At 41.3% G+C, this 22,276-nt stretch overlaps 1 protein-coding gene across 2 annotated transcripts in view; it reads left to right on the top strand.

Moving 5' to 3' along the window:
- LOC133420133 (NLR family CARD domain-containing protein 3-like) overlaps nucleotides 1–21,859 on the top strand; it is a 40,604-nt gene extending 18,745 nt beyond the window's left edge. Inside the window, exons 8-10 of one of the 2 annotated variants that reach the window (XM_061709722.1) lie at nucleotides 10,033–10,079; nucleotides 10,183–10,300; nucleotides 21,397–21,859. In XM_061709722.1, coding sequence (XP_061565706.1) covers nucleotides 10,033–10,079; nucleotides 10,183–10,300; nucleotides 21,397–21,574 — 343 coding nt within the window. In that variant the 3' untranslated portion in view covers nucleotides 21,575–21,859. Of the gene's footprint in view, nucleotides 1–10,032; nucleotides 10,080–10,182; nucleotides 10,732–21,396 lie in introns of those variants that run through there. The other variant, XM_061709721.1, reaches the window with a different exon arrangement.
- The last annotated feature ends 417 nt before the right edge of the window (nucleotides 21,860–22,276 follow it).

Here is a 22,276-nt window from a genome sequence, read left to right as displayed (position 1 = left end):
ACACTTCCAAATGTTCATCAGTTATGGTGGAACGGTACTTGGACTTGATGATCTTCATGTGGGAAAAGGCTGACTCACATAAATAAGTGGAGCTGAATAATGCTGTCAAGGAGGTAGCACATTTCCTCATGTTGGGGTACTTTACTTCTGTGAGTAAGTTCCAGAACTGTCCATGAGCTCCGGACTTCAGCTCAATGTCAGCTTGTAGTGTCAAAATCTCATCTTCCACTCCAGAAGAGTTCAGGTGAAACAGTGTTGCAATTTTTGATGCAAGTGAATCAACCTCAGCATCTTCCCAAAAAGGATAGCACATGAACGTAGCGACTGGCTCGAGCAAAGAAAAGTCTTGAAAGCGTTTGTCAAACTCTGACAGACAATTGTCAATCTGCTCTGTGTAGCGTGCAGTGTCAATTTGCATACAGGCCTTCCCTTGCATCTCCAGCTCTGACGCCAGGTTCTGGAAGTTTGCCAAATCATGGCGCTGCAGCTTTGAGGAGAAATGTTGCATCTTTCGTTTGAAAGCATTTTGCAATTTTGGGGTCAAACCCCTGAACCATCTCACGTCAGTGTGTAGCAACAACTCAGAGTGGTCACAGTCAGCATTCTCCAGATGTGCACGGAATAGCCTTCTTTGAAGAGATCTGGCGTGAATAGAACAGGCGATCTTCGTTGCAACATCCATGATCTCTCTCATGTTGAGCATTTTAGCGCATAACGCTTGTTGGTGGATTATGCAATGGTAATTTAGGAAGTCCGGGAAAGCATCGTCCTGCCTGCACTTTGCAATAAATCCATTGAAGCGGCCAACCATTGCAGGTGCTCCATCCGTGGTGATAGACATCAATTTGTACACTGAGAGCTGCGTTTTCCCGATAAAGTTTTTAAACGACTGAAATATGTCCTCTCCTCGCGTCTGTTCTTTCATGGGCAGTACTGTTAATAGCTCTTCTTTTGCAGTCATATCACTACACACCATACAAATGAAAATGCACATCTGGGCTGTGTCACTCACGTCCGTAGATTCGTCCAACTGCAGTGAGAAACACTCGCAATCTCTGATGTCCTTCCCAAGTTGCTGGGTTAAATCCTCAGCCATGGCTTCACAGCACCGTGTAACTGTACTACTTGAAAGCTGGAGAGCTTTGATCGAAGATAATATTTCCGCCTTATTTTTAAAGTCTCAGAACAATGAGTCAGCTGCTTCAACGAATGCCTTTTTTACCACCTCTCCGTCTTGGAAGGACTTCTTGTTCTTGACGATGATGTGACTCACCCGGAACGATGCTTTGGTGGCGGCTTTCGCTTTTGAAGTGGGTTGCGTGAAAAATGACTGCTGTCCGGACAACTGGGATTTCAATTCCTTCACTTTTCTCTTTCTCAGCTCGCTTTTCGGCGGGAAGTCGGTGTCGTATTTTCCATGAACAGTCCGAAAATGCCGCTCCACATTCCCCTTCAATGGTAGACTGGCAGATGAGGCAAACACACTTGGAAAATGTCATCGTGAAAAAAAAGTCCTCCTCCCATTCCGTATGAAAGTGATACGTTTTTTTCTTCTTACTTGGTCCAGCTACCTCACTCATTTTTATACCCTTTCTTAGGTTTGAGAGAAAAAACCGAAGGCTGAAAACTGGCCGTAACTCGTGGACAAGCTGTTAGTTAGCACTTATCGCAGTTGTTTGCTCATGCGCAGCGACCTATGACCTCAGACAAAATTCAGATGTCATCTGATTGGCTGCCCTGTATGTCAATCAAAAGACGGGATCGATGATAGGTTGACGTCAATTTTTTTAATGTCACGCGATCTACCAATAATACCTTCGCGATCGACTGGTAGATCGCCATCGGCGTATTGAGCACCCCTGCTCTACAGTCATGTCTGACCGTAGATTTCACCCTTAATATCATTCAGTATCACACAGGCTTGAATGATATAGAAGAGAAAGAGAAACAGAGACAGAGCGGGAGTGAGGAGTGAGTTTGCGCGCAGTTAATACACGCTTCGACAAGACGGTATTTGCTCCACTATTTTTGCGTGTGGCAAATAGCGCTGGCCTTTGTGAATTAGACGGTTTTTTCAATGAGGCTTATTTGCATAGAAAGGGGGCAATTTTGCGCCGAATGTATGAATATTACCTAATTTACATGCATGCAAATGGCACAGGCGCACCATGACACTATTTGCTTGGCAGCGCAGTTTGTGGTGCAATTCGCTCTTTGCGGGTGCTTTGTGAATTAGACGCTCTCTTTTTGTCTTATTTGCACCGGTTTAGCGGCCGCAAAAGCCGCGCAATCCTTTTGTGGATTTGGCCCTAAGGATCTTACCAAGAAATGTTCTTATTTCTAACTTATTTCTAACTTAAAAATGCCATTACACCTGATAATTATCAGTTATTAATTATCAATTATTTAGTTATGTCTCAAATTAATTATTTAACGCATTAGAAATAAACCCCCTCCATTAATTATATCAGGGTTTAATTATCCACAACAACGTCCTCACCTTCCTTACTGTGCTTAACACAGCTCACTAATAAACTTAATTAGGTAGTTACGTGCAAACATAACTCATGCACCTTCATTTTTTAAAGTTTCACTTACTATCACAACTGTAGCTCGGGCATCACTGAAAGCTCGTAAGCGATGTAAATGTCGGAATCCCCGCCTTCTGTTTTCTCTGGCGTTGGTGGTCGCTCAAAATGTCTGACTCTCACTTGAGGCGTGGCATTTTTTTAAATTTCCGGGCCTCACGCTGGAGGTAGGCCTGAGACGAGAGCCTGCACAGGGAGAGGCCTGACACGAGAGGTCTGCAGCCAGACCCTTCTCATTACTTCTGACACAACTGAAAGAGACTGGTTGAGGAAAAACATTCCTGCACGTACTTTAACAAGATGGAAAAGAAGGTATGCGCGTGTCAAACCCCTGTTTTTTTAGTCATCTTGTGCTTTTCCATGAAATTGTATTGTAAGATTATACTGTTTTTTAATGTGTATGTCTTATATATGTGGCACCTTGCGTAAGTCTTGTAGGTGTTTTCTATGATAATTATAAGACTTTAGTTTTCACCGATAGTTGTCCGGTTCATATAAGTTGATATTACGCATATCTACTAAGGATATTGTATGTAGAATTACTATTATATACTGTTCTTATAGGTCCTCAAATCATACAAGTTTCATATTGTACACTTTTACTAAGGATCTTATATCTGGTTTGACTGTGATGAAGAATTGTGACAGCTTGGCCCCCCTGCAGGGGCAGGTTGCCCCAGTCCTACCTCCTGCAGGGCTTTGAACTGGACTCAACACATTTTAAGTAGCTCCTTCCTTCCTTCCATCACACCTTGGAAGTTGCCTCAAACAGACTTGGAACACTAGAGCACCCCATGAGGTGATTTTCGTCTGTGGCCTATTGTCTCACACAAGTTCCTGCGTTTTGCATCCCTGCTGAGGACAGGCACCAGGGGAGTGGATCGGACTTCCAGCCCCCGCAGAGACAAAAACCATATAAGGATTTCCTGTTGATATATCACACCTTTGACTGTCTCTCACTGACTTGTTATTCCTGCCGTTTGTTCTTGTATAAAAAGCTTGTTACAAAATCACTCGATGTCAGCCCACCGACCGAGACACTGCGTCTGTGTTGGTCTGCTGAACGCCGGCTGAATAAAATCTCTCACCACAAAGCGGACTTCTGAACTGGTTTGATAAATTCCTCAACAATTTGGTGCTGTGACCCGGATTGACAATAGACCTTTGATGGAAACTCCTCTTTGCAGACCAACGACACAATCAGTGACTTCAATCTAAATTTTCAAAAGGTAAGGGATCCACTTCCAAAATCCCAAATTATTGTCGCTGAGTTGTTGTCGAAAGTCTGTGGACTGGAGTACCAGAAAAAAGGTTGACGTCATCCTGAAATTTAGGTAAGTCCGCTGTGTGGTTGTGAGGGTTATTTTTTATTATTTTGTGTTATTGGGAACGTTATTGTAGAGATGTTTTTAGGAATGCTGGCAATTTCATAACACTTGAATTTGATTGTGTTCTGAGAATGCTCTGCTTCTCCCGCCTTAGAATTTGACTTGCTCTTCTAAAAAAGGTTTAATATCTCGGGTAACATTAAGAGAGAGAAATGGCCAGAGCGCCATGGTTGGTCTGAGTACCAAAAGTATAGTCCAGTGGGACTTATGGAAAAGTCCGGTGGGACTTATTGCATATGCAGGACTTGAGGTCCGTAAGTGTTAGAACACTGATATATTTGTGAGAAATAGACATATACTGTATGTAGAGGAACTGTTTTTATTTTATAAGTGGGGATGACACGCTCTCCCAAATGAGCTATATTTCATTTCTGCAAGAATCGACTCGCTCTTCTTTGCATCAACAGGAATGATTTGTATGCTCTGAAGTAGACTGATGATTTGTGGGTAAAAGTGAGTGTAATTGACTGTAAGAAAGTTTTTTCTTACAGTAAGAAAATGGAAAGTTTTTGGGAAGTTTTTCAGTTCTTTAAATACATGTATGGTAATCACGGTACCGATAGTTTTATTTGTTAGTTTTGTTTGTTACTTAGTTAGTATTAAATATTGTTAAAATAACTAAAAGCACTTCAAACTCCCTCAGATTTTTGGAGGGATGAAAGTAGACGCCGTAATGCAGAATCCCAAATAGCTTCGCTTACTGATCAAAATAAAAAAGCTGATGGCTCTACTAGAAGGATTTAAAAACACAACGCAGACAAAATAGAAATTAGAGAACCAGTTAAATGATAAAATCAAAACCTTTATCCGGTGAAACTGATTAAAGAATCAAATGACGATGACACTTCTGATGACGACTGGATTTTACAAAAATCCAAGATCTGTTGCCTACAAAATTTGGAGCCAAATAATAGTAAGAGATTTTAAATAAATAAACAAAAATGGCTAGAGGAAACAGCTGTTAAACGAACTTTCCCACATGATTTGAAAAGTAAAGTACTTGATGCGCAAACTACTACTAATGCTTGTAGAATTCCCTTTAATCCCACAACTGTTGCCAAAATCACACCGAGCAAGCTCAGACCTTTTATAATATTCATTGCCTTAACAGTTCAAAGGGAAGTAGATGATAATCCCAGGGAACTTTATGCTAAAATAATGTTGACAGCAAAAGAGAATTGTGGTCTGTCACGAGATCAGATTGATGGATTTCCTCCAGGGTACATGCAAAATATATATTTGCTAATTGCCCTCAACAAAGGTAGGGCTGAATGACGCAAAAAGAATCTGAAATGTATGAAAATACTAATGTTTGTCAAAAGTGTTTCCTACACAGGTTGAGCGCTGATAGGAGGCGCAGAGGAACCAGCCAATGATCGGCTCCCATTGTGGTGAGCCAAATCAGAGCATCCCAATTTACATAATCTTATCCTGCCTATGGTAACTTCATCATGTAAGTGCATGGGAATCTGTCTGTGAGCCAACTATAACGTCTCTGAATGCATGTATAACTAATCTCTAACTAGAGGTGTCAAGTAACAAAGTACAAATACCTCATTACCTTACTTAAGTAGAAATTTTGGTTGTGTATGCTTCACTGGAGTAATTATTTTTCAGACGGTTTTTACTTTTACTCCTTACATCTTCACGCAATTATCTTTACTTTTTACTCCTTACGTTTTAAAAACAGCCTTACTCTATTTCATTTCGGCCTTTTAAAAAACTATCCAGTTAAATTGTGCCATCCGGATAGAGTGAATTTGGTTGTGGTTGGATGAGAAGTATAAACATAATTGGTTTGTACTTGTCTGCTCTCTGAAACACATGTTAATGCTCAATAATGCACATATATGGTTCTTTAATATATTTGCATTATACTAAGATGCATTCATTTTCAATGGCTTTTAGCCTTAATGGTTTTTCCCCGCTTATATTACTTTTACTTTTATACTTTAAGTACTTTTGAAACCAGTACCTTATACTTTTACTTGAGAAAAAATTTTGAGTTGATACTTCAACTTCTACAGGAGTATTTTTGAACTCTAATATCTATACTTCTACCTGAGTAATGAATGTGAATACTTTTGACACCTCTGTCTTTAAAACTCGTCCTGACCTTTCCTGTTTTCTTCACTGACGGCTCTACTTATAAAAATGGAATACCATACGCAGGTTATACAATTTGTGATAATTCTTAATTGTTGAAAGCGCCGCCTTGCCCTCCTCCAGCTCCACCCAAGTAGATGAAACTATATACACTGATCAAAAGGTAAAACTGTTACAATCTATAAGGATTCCAGATATGCTTTTGGTTGTGTACACAATTTTATATATTGTGGGCGAACCGAGGATTTACCACATCCTCGGAGACACCCGTTAAATGTGGTTAGTTGATTGATGAACTGTTACAAACCTGTCAACTACCTTCATCTATTGATTTGTTTGCCTGTTTCACTAGGCAAAGCTTCAGCTGACCATGCAGCAAAAGAAACTGCCAAATTTGGCTTACCTGTCTATGTAAAACTTTGCCCTTCTATACCCGCTAACGACCTGGTTTCTCCTAATGATGTAGCCCTCCTACAAGAGACTACTGAGGTGAAGAAAAACGGATTGTAGCATTCCCATGGTTGTAAAAATGTAAATAATTTGTGGGTCAGCAACGACGGCCACGTTGTGAAACCCACATCCTTGTACCCGCGAATAGCATGCATGTCGCATAGCTGATCACAGTTAGCAATCACAGATGAGCAAAAGGGGGAATGTGTCAGATAGTGTTGAAAGACTGATAAGCTCCAAGATTTGCATCCTATAAAAATATTGCAAACATTATCAACACTTCCCCCCACCGTGACTTTTTTGAAGCTCTGCAAATAGACATTATGTGAGGGATATGAAATTGTTCTTGTATGAAAATGTTCTTGTATGAAAATGTTCTTGTATGTGTAGAAAATTTTAAACTGGACTTAAATAGACAATGTTGACACCCGTCAATACCCATTAGGAAGCACAAACTCACGCCTCATGAAAGGATTATGGGTAGACCTATGACCATACCAAGCAATTCAGTTCTGTATATATGAAGAAGATGGACTTCCATGCCATGGATGAATCCATGACATCATTTTATTCTGCTATAACCTCTGCTGTTCAGTCAATCCACAGAAAAAATATAAGCTGTCCAGTCTCTTCCTAGTGGCAAACCATGCCACAACCCGGAGACTGGGTTTGTGTCGGAGAGGGCCTCGCTGGTCCAGGGCTCAGCACGTCCTGCACCACCGACACTCAAGGGTGGGGGGCGCTGGCCTGGTTCCACGCGTCCCACTGCGGGAGCACAGCTCCTCGACCATGCACCGGAGACCAGCCGATTCCTTCTTCTTTCTGTGGCGCCTCGTCGGAGCCATTGAGGGGAGCAATGCGGGCAGGGAAAGCCCAGGAGTAGCTGAGCTCCAACACCCAGGACCTCCACGACTGGTGGAGGAGCGGAGGAGCGGAGGAGCAGAGGAGCAGCGCAGGCCCCACAGACCCCCACAAGCGAGACAATTATGGTGTAGCATCGAGATGTGACTCCACATACTCTCCTTCTGAAGAACCGCTTGTTAAGCCTGGAACAAGCCAAAATCCACTGCCCGATTCCATTGAGGATTATAGCTACCTTGCTACAATGGTTAATCGCTGTTCCATACCTCTACCAAAAGGTGTTTACTGGATTTGTGGCATGAAGGCTTATGAATATCCTCCAAACGGTTGGTATTGCTAAAACGTTACATACACCTGTCACGATTAGTTTGTTTGATTGCTTTAAAGAACAGTTAGGACACGTTGGTTACTTGATATTTGAATTTGTTTTGTTGGCTTGTTGTTATTTGACTTCTGATCACATGTTTAAGGTTCACTTGCAAAATATGTATCACTACTCCACTGTAATTCAACAAAAAGAAAAAAAAAAAAAATTGTGAATTGATGAAGAATTGTGACAGCTTGGCCCCCCTGCAGGGGCAGGTTGCCCCAGTCCTACCTCCTGCAGGGCTTTGAACTGGACTCAACACATTTTAAGTAGCTTCAACTTCCTATCACACCTTGGAAGTTGCCTCAAACATACTTGGAACACTAGTGCACCCCATGGGGTGATTTTCGTCTGTGGCCTATTGTCTCACACAAGTTCCTGCGTTTTGCATCCCTGCTGAGGACAGGCACCAGGGTAATGGATCGGACTTCCAGCCCCCGCAGAGACAAAAACCATATAAGGATTTCCTGTTGATAGATCACACCTTTGACTGTCTCTCACTGACTTGTTATTCCTGCCGTTTGTTCTTGTATAAAAAGCTTGTTACAAAATCACTCAATGTCAGCCCACCGACCGAGACACTGCGTCTGTGTTGGTCTGCTGAACGCCGGCTGAATAAAATCTCTCACCACAAAGCGGACTTCTGAACTGGTTTGATAAATTCCTCAACAACTGTCTTATGTCTAACTTACAAGTTTCAGATAAAAGAGACAAAAACTTTATAAAATGTATATATATCTTTTCCATATGGGAACACACATCATTTAAAAGGTTAGGTGTTTTTCCCACGTGTTTCAATTGAACTTTCATTTGTGTCAAGCAAATTTTAAGTTCTATTTGAGTTTTAAGTTAAAGTCTTGATAAGATTTTGTGTTTTGTGTTAAAATAAAATTCTGAGCCCTGCTGTATTGGAGCACATTAGCCACCAGCGCTACTTGATGTTTTATCCATCAATGAATACAGAGATAAAACTTAAAACTACACAGTTAACTTTATTACGTTTTTATTTTTCACCCTCATCTCTCTACAGCTCTGTGTTTTTACAGATTAAATGTGTTAGACACATCGACAGTCGTAATAATTAACAGAAACCCAGCCCTCCACAGGGCTAACGTTATGTTAGCAAGGTACCGTAACGTTAATCTCATTAATTAGTGCTACGTTAACTTTGTTTGATCGTGTCTGGGAGACGGTCCTCCCTCTGGGAGTAACAGGGTGTTGGTGGAGAAGCTGCAGCATTGAGGACGTACTGTTGTGTATCAGCTCTGTCTTACAGTGAAACAGCAACAGTGTTGCCTTGGTGTCCAGCTGGAAATCACCCACACTTTTGACATTTTCTGCCTTTTCTTTTGGTTTAAACCAAACATATCCTCCTCTTTCTTATTCCTTTACGTGCGCGGCGTCAGCGTGTTGTGTTGCATTAAACGTAGTCCGGGGGAAATACCTGGTTTGAGCTGCAAAATTAAACGATTCCTCGAGGCAGAAAAAATTCCTCAATCATGTTTTGTAATCGAATTACTCAAATTATTCGAGGAATTGTTTCAGCCCTAGTCTCGTTTTGGACAACGAAAATGAAGACACATTTTAGCAGAGTTTTTATTTTGTAATCTACATTTTAGTCTGGTTGTTATTCCTCTACGATTTTGCATTATATATTTAATTATCATTATCGTCACATGACCAGCATTTTCGTCTCGTCTCGTTTTCCTGCGGTGATAAAGATTCGTTGACGACGAGATTTAATCATAATTTATCCCAGGGTACGTCCCAGCGTCTACTGTCTCACCGTAGTTTTTATTTTGTAATCTACATTTTAGTCTGGTTTTTATTCCTGTACAATATTACATTATATATTAAATTATCGTTATCGTCACATGACCACAATACGGAAGAGTATCAGGGCCAGGCAGGAGAAAAATAGAAATAATATTTTAGAGGAGGAAAATGTTCTTTTCATTATGCACTTCGAGGAAAAAGTCGAAATGTAGAGAAAAATGTTGAAATGTCAAAATGAATGTTGAAGTACCATTTCGAGAAAAAAGTTGAAATGTTGAGAAAAAGCTGTGACATCTCTGCTTCCTCTGAGAGAGACTGAGCCGGTCTGTTTATGTAATAATTGCTCGGGGGTTTATGTTTATGTTTATGTTCATGTTCTGGATCTCTGAAAAGCCTCTAGAGACAACATCTGTTGTATTAGATGCTATATAAATAAAGTTGAATTGAAAAGTTGAATTGAATTGAATTGAATTGACCCTCCTCCTCCTCCTTCCAGGGTGGAGCCTGCTGGACAACGATGGCTGACACCAGGTCTGAGGAAGTGTAAGTGTGTTTTTATTCAACCATCTTCACTCCTTCATGAGTCCATCAGTGATCAATAACTGATCAATAATAACTGCAGCTGCTTGTTTGTTCTCTCCATCAGATTCCTGTCAACTTACCGTCGACACAAACACAGTCAACAACAAGATCAAACTGTCTGATGACAACAGGAAGATGACACGTGTGGGGGAGGTTCAGTCGTATCCTGATCATCCAGACAGGTTTGATTTCTATCCTCAGCTTCTGTGTAGAGAAGTTCTGACGGGTCGCTGTTACTGGGAGGTCCAGTGGAGCGGACATGTTTATGTATCAGTGAGTTACAGAAGAATCAGCAGGAAAGGAGACTCTGATGACTGTAGGTTTGGAGGAAACGATCATTCCTCGAGGCTGTACTGTTGTCCAGGTGGTCGGTACCGTGTCTATCACAATAACAGAGAAACATCCATCACCTCCTCATCTCCATGTCCAGACTCTGGCAGAGCAGCAGTGTACGTGGACGTTCCTGCTGGAACTCTGTCCTTCTATGAAGTCGTCTCTGACAGACTGATCCACCTCCACACCTTCAACACCAGCTTCACTGGACCTCTCTGTGCTGGATTTGGATTCTGGTTTGGTTCGACAGTGTCTCTGTGTCCAGTTTAGTCTCCAGAGTCTCCGGTCAGAGAAACCGTCTCTGTTGGATCCTGGACTTGGACTCTGGTTCTGGTTCCTCAGAGTCTCCATGATGAAGATGATGATGATCATCGCTTGGTGAGTGAACGCTGTGAGTGAACGCTGGCGCAACCTGGTGCCGCTGCTCACCGCTCACCTGGCGTCTTTTTTCCGTCTTTTTTCCGGCTGTTGACGTTTCCAAGTCTTCCGAGACCGAAGCCCGGGGAGCGGCCCTGCGCAATAGTGGCCAGGCTCCATTATTACACCGACTGCGCTGACATCCTGAGAAAGGCGAGAGAGCGGCAGCGGATAAAAGTCCGGGGTATGACCATCTCCGTGTTCCCGGACCACACCGCCAAGACAGCGCGTGCGCGCGCTGCCTTTAATGACGTGCGCCGTCTGCTGCGGGAGATTGAAGGAGTCCGGTATGGATTGCTGTACCCCGCCCGGCTGCGTGTAACCCATGATGGCCAGCAACGTGACTTCACGTCGCCAGATGAAGCCCTGGCATTCATCAGGAAAATAAAAAAAGTGACTACCAGCTAATTTTCTGGGACGATTTATCCAGCTTGCTGTCCATGCGGGAATCTGGCCCGGGGTGAGTGAGTGAGTCAATTCCGAAAATGGGACTTTATGTCGTAATTTTTATTTTTAATTTTTTCTCTTCTAACTATCAATGGGAACAACACCGTTTAAAATTGAAGGCCTAATCATTTCTCTGGTATGATGCCTTGATTAGAAAATATGCACACACCCATGTCTTTGCTTAAATTGTGTGCATGTGTGTGCGTGTCTGTGTGGGTGTGCGAGTGCATATATGTATATATCATTGTTCTATAGGCCAAAGATCTCCTTAATTTAATTAACGTTTGTTGTTACCCTGACAAGACAGCGATCGTCAGAATGGCTCAGATTGTTGGTTTCATATGCCTCATATTTTATTTATTTATTTATTTTTTTAAGGTTTTAACTCTGCAGGAGCTAATTTTGTTTTTGTTTTTGTATTTAGCTTTATAGTCGAAAGCATCTCTTTTCGAGAATGGCTTCCTTTGAAGCCAGCACGGCTGTTTCCATCGTTTGGGGATGGGATCATCTAATGTGCGTTGGGTGGGTGGGCGGGGGTTATGGGATGTTGGCTTTTTGTCTCTGTAGGTATGTATATACTCCTGAGTTTTGTTTGTTTTGGTTTTCCCTTTTACCTCTTTTCCTTATATCTCCTCTGGTGGTGGGTGAGTCGGTCTTATTTTCTCTCAGAGAATGCCTATGAACAATTAAGCGATCAAAGATTTTTTCACATTTGAAACGCTTGGACACTGACATAGCTTTCCTTCAGGAAACTCATTTGCGAAATAAAGTCAAAACGACTCAAACGAGCTTGGGTGGGTGATATTTTTCATTCAAATTTTGATTCTAGGTCTAGAGGAGTAGCAATTTTGATCAATAAAAGAGTCAATTTCTCCGTCTCCAGGACAATATCCGATAAGAATGGTAGATATCTTATTGTTGCGGGCACTCTATACTGTAACCCTGTATTGTTGGTGAATATATATGCCCCTAATTTTGATGACCCCAATTTTACGGATAGGCTGTTTGGCAACCTCCCTTTCTCTCTACGCATATTACAATACTGGGCAGTGATCTGAATTGTGTTATTAATCCTTCTTTGGACCGTTCGAATCCTCGTACTTTGACTCAATCCTCTATGTCAAAATCTATTACCGATTTTACAGTCAAGAACGGGCTTGTTGATCCGTGGAGGTTCTCACATCCTGGAGATAAGGAATTCTCTTTTTTTTCACAAGTACATCAGTCATATTCACGTATTGACTATTTCTTTGTTGATGGCTCTCTTCTCCCCAAAGTTACTTCTGTCGTATACCACCCAATTGTTATTTCGGATCACGCCCCTCTAACTTTGAATATAACATGGTCTGAGCGCCCCCGTTTTTCTACTCCCTGGAGGTTTAATACATTGCTTTTATCCGATGATGCATTTAATGTTTCTATATCTGCTTCAATAGATGATTTCATTGCATTAAACAAAACAGATTCTACCAGTTTTTCGCTAGTATGGGAATCACTCAAAGCATATTTGCGAGGACAGATTATCTCTTATTCAGCATACGCCAGTAAAATCCGCAGGGCTAAATTACAGGAGCTCACATCTAAAATTCAGGACACAGACAGACTAAACTCAGTTAACCCAAGTCCGAGTTTACTGAAACAACGGCTTGATTTGCAGTCAAAATTCGATCTTATAGCGACAGCCGATTCTGAACGGCTCCTATTACGCGCTCATGCCAACTATTATGAACACGGCGATAAACCAAGCAGGTTATTGGCTCACCAATTAAAAAGGCAAGCAACGTCGAGACTGATTCCCAGCATTAGAGATTCTAATGGCACACTTACCACCGATCCAATCGCCATCAACACAATTTTTAAGTCATACTACTCCTCTCTCTATGAGTCAGAATCTCCACTTGACACAGCAGAAATGACCTCCTTTCTTGAAAATATCACTGTCCCTACTATTAATTTGGATGTGGCTAATGGCCTCGATGCTCCTTTCAGCTTGCAAGAAATTGCTGCCGCCATTGAAGCTACGCAAAGCAACAAGGCCCCTGGTCCCGATGGGTTCGGAGCTGAGTTTTTCAAAAAATTCAAAGACAAATTAGCCCCCCTTTTACTTTCAATGTACAATGAGTCCCTTGATCATGGCTCATTGCCTCCCTCTTTAATGCAGGCGTCCATTGCCCTCCTTTTGAAGAAGGACAAGGACCCTGAATCATGCACTTCTTACAGGCCCTTGTCTTTACTGAATGTGGATGTCAAAATTTTAGCCAAAGCACTAGCAATTCGTCTTGATAAGATCCTTCCTAGCATCATATCTGAGGAGCAGAATGGTTTCATCAAGGGACGCCAGCTCTTTTATAATGTTCGTACACTTCTTAATGTGATTCTCTCTAAAGATTCTTCTCCACTCCCTGAAGTTGTTATCGCGATTGATGCTGAAAAAGCTTTTGATCATGTTGAATTTAACTATCTTTTTGCAACACTTCATAAATTCGGATTTGGACACAGGTTTATATCGTGGATTAGACTTCTTTACACTTCCCCTCAGGCCAGCATTCACACCAATGACAACTACTCCACTTATTTTACATTATCACGTGGCACGAGACAGGGCTGCCCTCTCTCCCCTTTGCTATTCGCTCTATCCGTCGAACCACTTTCAATTGCTTTAAGAACTCTTCCTCTATTTCGCGGAGTCTCTAGGTCCAATGTGGAACTCAAATTGTCACTTTATGCAGACGACCTCCTTTTAGATGTATCTGACCCTTTAACCAGCATTGCACCAATATTATCTCTGTTGAATAATTATGGATCCTTCTCCGGCTATAAGGTCAATCTTAACAAGTGTGAATGCTTCCCCATAAACTCCTCTGCTTTACAACTCAAACAATCTGATATCCCCTTTAAACTCAGCCCGTCGGGCTTTAGATACTTAGGGATTAATGTGACCCGCACTCTGCCCTCTCTTTTCACCGCTAATTTTTCCTCACTGGTAACTCGAGTGAAGGCGGACTTACAGAGGTGGAACTCCCTACTATTGTCGCTGATAGGAAGAATTAACACAGTGAAAATGACTGTATTGCCTAAATTTCTTTTTTTGTTCCAATGCACTCCTTTATTTCTACCAAAATCTTTTTTTTAAATCACTTGACCAAATTGTTTCCAACTTTTTATGGGCCGGTAAGACACCCAGAGTGAGGTATTCGCTTCTCCAAAAATTTAGATTTAATGGGGGTCTAGCACTACCAAACTTTATGCTTTACTAGCGCATATTCACAAACTAATTTATTGGCTTCAGTCTCCTGAGTTATTATGGTGCAGATTGGAGGCTCAGTCACTCTCTTCATCCTCTGTAACGGCCCTACTCTCCTCCTCTTTACCATTGAATCCCTCTAAGTTTACAAATAGCCCTGTGGTGCTTTCCTCCCTTAAGATTTGGTCACAGTTTAGGCGCCACTTTAAATTTGCTTCTCCATCCATCTATACACCTGTTACTAAGAATCATCCGTTCCCTCCATCACTAATAGACACCACTTTTATGATTTGGTACAACCGGGGCATTAAGCACTTCAGGGATCTATATAAGGATGGTATCTTTTCCACATTTTCAGATCTGAGGTCAAAGTTCAATTTGCCTGCCTCCCATTTGTTTCGCTACTTCCAGCTTCGACACTGCACCTCTGCTCTGTTTCCATGCCTCCCTTCCCTTCCTGCGAACCAACCGTGGGATGATCTTCTAACTATGAAACTCAGTCAAAAGTCTCTGATATCTAAGATATATGCACTGTGTATGACATTTGATGATCATTCTGTAGATAAAGCTCGGGAGGGTTGGGGACGAGAGTTGGGCCTTGACTTCACAGGGGAGCTGTGGGATAAAGCACGCCTTGCGCTAGACTTGAACTTATTCAATTTAAGGTGCTGCATAGAGCCCACCTATCAAAATCCCGATTATCGGAAATATATCCGAATGTTGCAGACCTATGCGACAGATGCCAGGGTTCTCCCTGCAATTTAAGTCATATGTTTTTCTCCTGTCCTAGGTTACAGAAATTTTGGAGTGATTATTCTGTGATCATGTCTAAAGTTCTGGGTAAAAAAGTTGTTATGGCCCCTCTCTTAGCAATATTCTGACTCTCTGTTGACTCCTCACATATCAGCCCCACACAGTCAGAAGTATTGGCTTTCACATCCCTTTTAGCAAGACGTCGTATCTTACTTTCATGGAAATCCCCCAAGTCCCCGTCTATTTCTATTTGGCTTAGTGATGTTATGTTTTTTCTTAAATTGGAGAAGGTGAGATACTCCGTAAAAGGCAACTCAGCTAAATTCGTTCACAAATGGCAATCCTTCATAGACCACTTTACCGAGTTGAAGACTCTACCCACCGACTGACCCCCCCCTCCCTTAATTTTCTTTTCATCTCCTTAATTTGTTTTTTTATGTTTTATTTATTTCCAGTTAATGGGATATCAGTTATGGGCATCTGCATTTACCACTGCATTTGTTTTTTGTATGCACTTTTGCTCATTCATTACTTTCCTCCTTTGATCATTTCTTGCTCATCTGTTTATTTATTATTTAACGCTACAGAGACTCTGTTCCTTAGTTAGGTTTTGTGTGTTTTAAAAAAAAAAAAAAAAAGGAGACAATGTATAATGCGTCTGTTTGACTACATGTTTCCATGTTTTAATTGTATGTTGTTTCTTATAAAAAGATCAATAAAAAAAAAAAAAAAAACTGGTCTCACTATCCACAAGGAAATGTACAATAATCACATACTATGCTATAAGGACGCCATTGTCAGCACCAAAACCCACTACTACTCCGCCATAATCACTGCCAACAAAGGAAACTCCAAGTCACTCTTCTCCCTACTCAACAATATGACCCAACCCCAGGATTCTCTCCCCTCCCACCTCCACACAACCTCCTTCTGCAACTCCATCATGTCATTTTTCAATGAAAAAATCAAGATCATCCATGAGCACCTCAGATCAATCTCCCTACCCAGCTCCTGAGCCAACTTTCATCCGTCCACACACCCATTCTCCTCCTTCCATCTCCCCACTTTCTCAGAAATCACAGAACTCATACAGAAATCCAAGCCATCCACCTGCCAACTGGACCCCCTGCCCACACATCTTGTTAAAGCCTGCTCCCCCTCCTTGGTTCCCCTGATCTCTGCCATCATCCACTCCTCTCTCACCACTGGAACTGTCCCCGCATCCTTTAAAACTGCTGCCATTACTCCAATCCTGAAAAAACCTGGTGCCGACCCCTCCAACTTCAACAACTTCCGTCCAATATCCAATCTACCTTTCATCTCCAAAATTCTCGAAAAAACCGTTGCTTCCCAACTCCATTCTCACCTGTCCCATAACAACCTGTATGAACAGTTCCAGTCCGGTTTCCGCCCACTTCACAGCACCAAAACAGCACTCATCAAAATCACCAACGACCTTCTCATGGCAGCTGATTCTGGACTCCTCACCATCTTCATCCTCCTTGACCTGAGTGCGGCCTTCGACACCATCCGTCACACCACCCTCCTCAACAGGTTATCCTCCATCGGCATCACCCACACTCCACTGGACTGGTTTACATCGTACCTCTCTGGCCGCACTCAGTTCATTCAACTCAAGTCCCTGAAATCCATCCCCTCCTCCGTCACTTCTGGTGTGCCCCAGGGCTCTGTCCTGGGGCCCCTACTCTTCATCATCTACCTCCTTCCCCTCGGCAATATCTTCCGCAAATTCAACATCCACTTCCATTGCTATGCTGATGACACCCAGCTCTACCTCACCACCAAACCCTCATCCTCTCTCCCGCCCACCTCCCTTACTGACTGCATTTCTGAAATAAAAACCTGGTTCACCCAAAACTTCCTTAAATTAAACAGCAATAAAACAGAGGTTCTCCTCATTGGCACCACATCCACCTTATCCAAAACCGACAGTTTTTCTCTCACTATAGACAACTCCACTGTTTCACCCTCCCTCCAAGCTAAGAGCCTGGGTGTCATCCTGGACAGCACACTATCTTTTCAATCTCACATCAATAACATTACCCGGTCTGTCTACTTCCATCTACGTAACATCAATCGCCTCCGCCCCTCCCTTACCCCCCACACTGCCGCCATCCTTGTTCACAGCCTCGTCACTTCCCGCCTGGACTACTGCAACTCTCTCCTCTTCGGCCTCCCTCACAAATCCCTCCATAAACTCCAACTGGTCCAGAATTCAGCTGCCCGCATCATAACTCGGACCCCCTCCATCCATCACATCAGTCCTGTCCTCCAACAGCTCCACTGGCTCCCGGTTCAGTTCCGTATCCAGTTCAAGGTCCTCCTGTTTGCATTCAAGGCCATCCACAACCTCGCCCCCCCATATCTGTCTGATCTCCTCCACGTCCACACTCCCTCCCGAGCTCTGAGATCCTCTTCCTCCCTACAACTGTCTGCCCCCTCCGCCCGTGTCACCACCATGGGGAGCAGAGCATTCAGCCGCTCTGCTCCTCGTCTCTGGAACTCATTACCACCCCAACTCAGGAACATTGATTAATTCCCTAATTTCAAATCACAACTCAAAACTCATCTGTTCAAGACTGCCTATCCCATTTAACAATTCATCTCTTTTAATGTTCTTACCTCTGCTGTTTTTTAATGCTTTTGATGTTTGTTTTTAAATGTATTCTGCTATTATTTTAACATGTTGTGTACGGCGACCTTGAGTGCCTAGAAAGGCACCTTATAAATAAAATGTATTATTATGATGATGATGATGATGATGATGATGATGATGATGGTGATGATGATGATGATGATGATGATGATGATGATGACGATGATGATGATGATCACCGTTTGTTTAGTTTTTTTGGTTTGGTTGGTTTGGTTTATTGTGTTTTTATTTGATATTTTTCACCTGTAAATACTATTATTTACTGGATTGTTGACGTTTGATCATAAATTAGATTTTCATCTCATTATTATTGTTTTATTCTTGATTCTGACACTGTCTCGGGGCGGTTTAGAAATGTAAATTCCTCATTCACTGGACCGACAACTTTCACATGCTCATCCATTTTCACTTCTCCGCTACTATTATTATCTGAACTAATTAAAATAAAATCTAAGTAAAATTCGATTATGACACTTGATTCCAAATGTAGTTTTCCAACAAATTGTATTTTCTCCTAAAACGTGGTTTAGCGGTTAATAAACCATCCAGTTATCAAATGTTCATAAACAGACATAACTGTGCTGGCGTCTGATTTATAAACATCATCATTTCATCTGGAATAACCAGAGTATTAAATATCAGAAATGAATCTTGGATTAAAAACAACATTCTTTCCGTGTCATGGGTTATTAAAAGCTCCTTCTTCCACATGGGGAGGTTTTAACAACATTTATTCCAATAACGGCCAAAGAACACGGCTGCGGCTGTGACGTCACCAAGTCCGTCCAATCAGCAGCAGATGTCGCTGTTTGACTGAACCACGTGATCCGAAGCAGCGAGTCCGTGGAACGGATGGATGTTTGGTTTCCACATGTTTCTAAACTTTGTTCTAAACATGAGAGATGTGGTTCTGACACTGCAAACTTATGAATAATTATCAGCAGAGATTCTACAGCAGAGCTACAACCAGGGACTTTCTGATGGAAATAAACAGTTAGGAGCAATGAACACACACGCACCAGCTATTTATGTTCAATCAATGTTTAGGCTACTAAAACTCAGTTTACAGAGTAAACATACATGTTTAAAATATCGGAATATCATTCATATAATAGTTTAAACATGTAATCATTCAAATTGTGTTATTACATTAGTAATATTTATATGATTACTTTATAATTATTCTCCTTTATATTATAACATATTGGACATAAAAGTGACATTTATTTGCCAAACAAAATAGTTCCCAGTTTTCCTCCAAATATCCATCCAGAAGTGCAGCTTGCTGAGCCCGAACAGAGAACCAGATGTTGTGGAGAAAAACACACGGAGGACAGAGATGAAACAAAGATGTGAGTGAAACAGTGGAATTAAAGAAGACAGTGAAAAGACCTCCGAGTTACATGAATATACAGTTAAATGACCCGACTGAAGACTTCACTAGACAACAGGGCGTCACAGAGTTGGAGAGAACTTCAGACCATTAAAAACTTACACAGTCACTAATCCTAAAACAACACAAAGTCAGAGCAGTTCAGCACCACGGATAGCGACGGCATCATTTTGACACTCGCTTGAACTATTTCAGCTCAGTTTCTGCATCTGAATTTTTCCAGATAAAATGAATAAAACCGTATTTATTTGTTTAATGACTGATGCAGGAGTCTCCAGTAGTTTGCAGAGGTGTCGAGTAACGAAGTACAAATACTTTGTTACCTAACTTAAACCAGCACTATGTAACTTTTCCAGCTTAATCTAATATTTCATCATCATCATTGTGATGGAACATCAACTTCCAACACGTTCAATGAACCTCTGTCATGGTCTGAGGGGTCTGTATCGCCTTCACTGGCACTATGTAACTTTGAGGAGCATGGTAGGAACCCTGCCACACTACAAAACTACACATTTTTACCGCTTTGACTGCTTTACGGCATACGTCACTTCCCCCTCCTTCCCCATTCGTAGTCCAGATGAAAATGGCCGGGGCTTGGAGCGCAGACATCAGCAGAAGCTGGTGGTGAGCTGAACGAGGAGCTGGTATCATGGCTGAAGTAGAAAAAAAACGAAGAAAATAAAAGTTTTAACGGAGCGGAGGAGGCGGAAAAAAAGAAAGCGGGAGAGTAACAAGCTAAATGCCCGGTGGAGAATAAACATTCACTCGCTACAAGCCCTTGTAGCCGTCGTCTTGGACGAGAGATTGAAGGATGTAAGACGTTCATCACCTCCAGGTCTGCACTTTTGTCAACACCTATGTCAGTGTTTTACAAAAACAATGATCCTGAAACTACTACAGCTGCTGTAAGTGTTGCTACTGTAGCAAATATATCAAACACCTGCAGAAATACTGCAGGAATGACATAGCAGCAGTTAAATGCAGCCTTCTGTAAGCTTTAAATATCCACTGGGCTTACATCAAATACATCAAAACACAACAATAAAAAACACTTTTCTGAACTTATCAATATGTCTCTGTCCTTCACAGGATAAGTAAAATGGATCACTGCAAAAACTCTAAATCTTAACAAGAATATTTGTCTTATTTCTAGTTAAAATGTCTCATTTTAGTAAAAAAAAACCTCATTAGACTTAAAACAAGACTCATCACTGGAAAAAACAACAATTTTCACCAGTTTCAAGTAGATTTTCACTTGAAATAAGTAGAAAAATCTGCCAGTGGAACAAGATTTTTTTGCTTGTAATAAGAAGATAAATCTTGTCTCAATGGCAGATTTTTCTACTTATTTCAAGTGAAAATGAACTTGAAACAGATGAAAATGGTCAAATAAGTAATTTTTCTGGTGTTATTTTTCTGGTGATGACTCTAAATGTTGAAATAGCAGTAAAACCACATTCATTGATGAAATGACGGGATGGAAAGGAGGGATGGCAGTTTTACAGGGGGGATGATTTTGGCCGTTTTTATTTCAGGGGGGATGCCATCCCCCTCATCTCCCCTCATCCCCCCTCAACTCCAGTACTGATATACAGATACTTATACAATGATGGTAAAAGCAACACATTTGTAGATATAGTAAAATATAGCCAGAAAAATGAAATATATAGGCAAAGTATACACTCCCAGATAAAAAGAATACAATATAAACACCATATAAGCATATACAATAAATCTACTTTGTTGGAATTATATTAAAATAATAACAAGGGTAGTAAAATAAACCTTATATGGTGTTTATAATGTGTAGTTTTATCTTGTGAGTGTATAAATATATACATTTCTCTCATTTTTCTATACATTAATTGCTTTTACTGTCTGCGTAATTACAGTGACTTCAACAACGAAAAAAATTCAAACTTGTGATCAACAAAATTTGTTGAATGATTTATAGGTCAGTAATTATCAGAAAGACATAATGTTTTTGTATCTTTATTCTCACACTCTGCAGGACTACATCAGATCTGGAAAACTTCCAGAATCACATCCTCATGCAGGGAAGGTTCTCCTACTCCTGCAGTGAATCATCAGGGAAGGTTCTCCTACACTCCAGCAGGGAATCATCAGGGAAGGTTCTCCTACACTCCAGCAGTGAATCATCAGGGAAGGTTCTCCTACTCCAGCAGTGAATCAGGGAAGGTTCTCCTACTCCAGCAGTGAATCATCAGGGAAGGTTCTCCTACTCCAGCAGTGAATCATCAGGGAAGGTTCTCCTACTCCAGCAGTGAATCATCAGGGAAGGTTCTCCTACTCCAGCAGTGAATCATCAGGGAAGGTTCTCCTACTCCAGCAGTGAATCTCACGCGGACTCTCCCAGCACCAAACATGGATGGACACAAGATGCTACTGCTACTATAGTCATTGTATTTATTTACAGTAACTTCTTACACTGTTTCATAGTTCAGTTTTTATTATCAGTTCATTATTTTTAGTTAATTGTTTTACTACTATATTTACACTTGTTTACTTTATTCACAGTCATTTATCCTGTCATACAGTTGTTCATTACTGCTACTGTGATACAGATTACTTATTGTTTATAATAATGTACGGGATAACTGCTGTCACTATGCAAACAACAAAGTTCAAGAATTTTTCTATTTTCTGAAAGGTGTGTAAATAAAAGTCTGTCTTGTTTTGCACAAATGTCTTTATTTTAAACACACAAAAACAACTGTACAGGAAAAAATGGAACAAAAAAAAACAATATCAAAATATTTGCAGTAATCCTCATAAAGGTTCCATTCTACAGAAGATAGCGAGCCCTGAAACCACTGTACTGTCCCATTGGGTCTGGAATGGTGTCTCTTATTTAATAATAATAATTAATA

Source organism: Cololabis saira, chromosome 20 (assembly GCF_033807715.1).
Source record: "Cololabis saira isolate AMF1-May2022 chromosome 20, fColSai1.1, whole genome shotgun sequence".
NCBI lineage: Eukaryota > Metazoa > Chordata > Actinopteri > Beloniformes > Belonidae > Cololabis > Cololabis saira.
The sequence above is the reverse complement of the archived record's forward strand: the minus strand, read 5'-3'. Positions and strand labels throughout refer to the sequence as shown.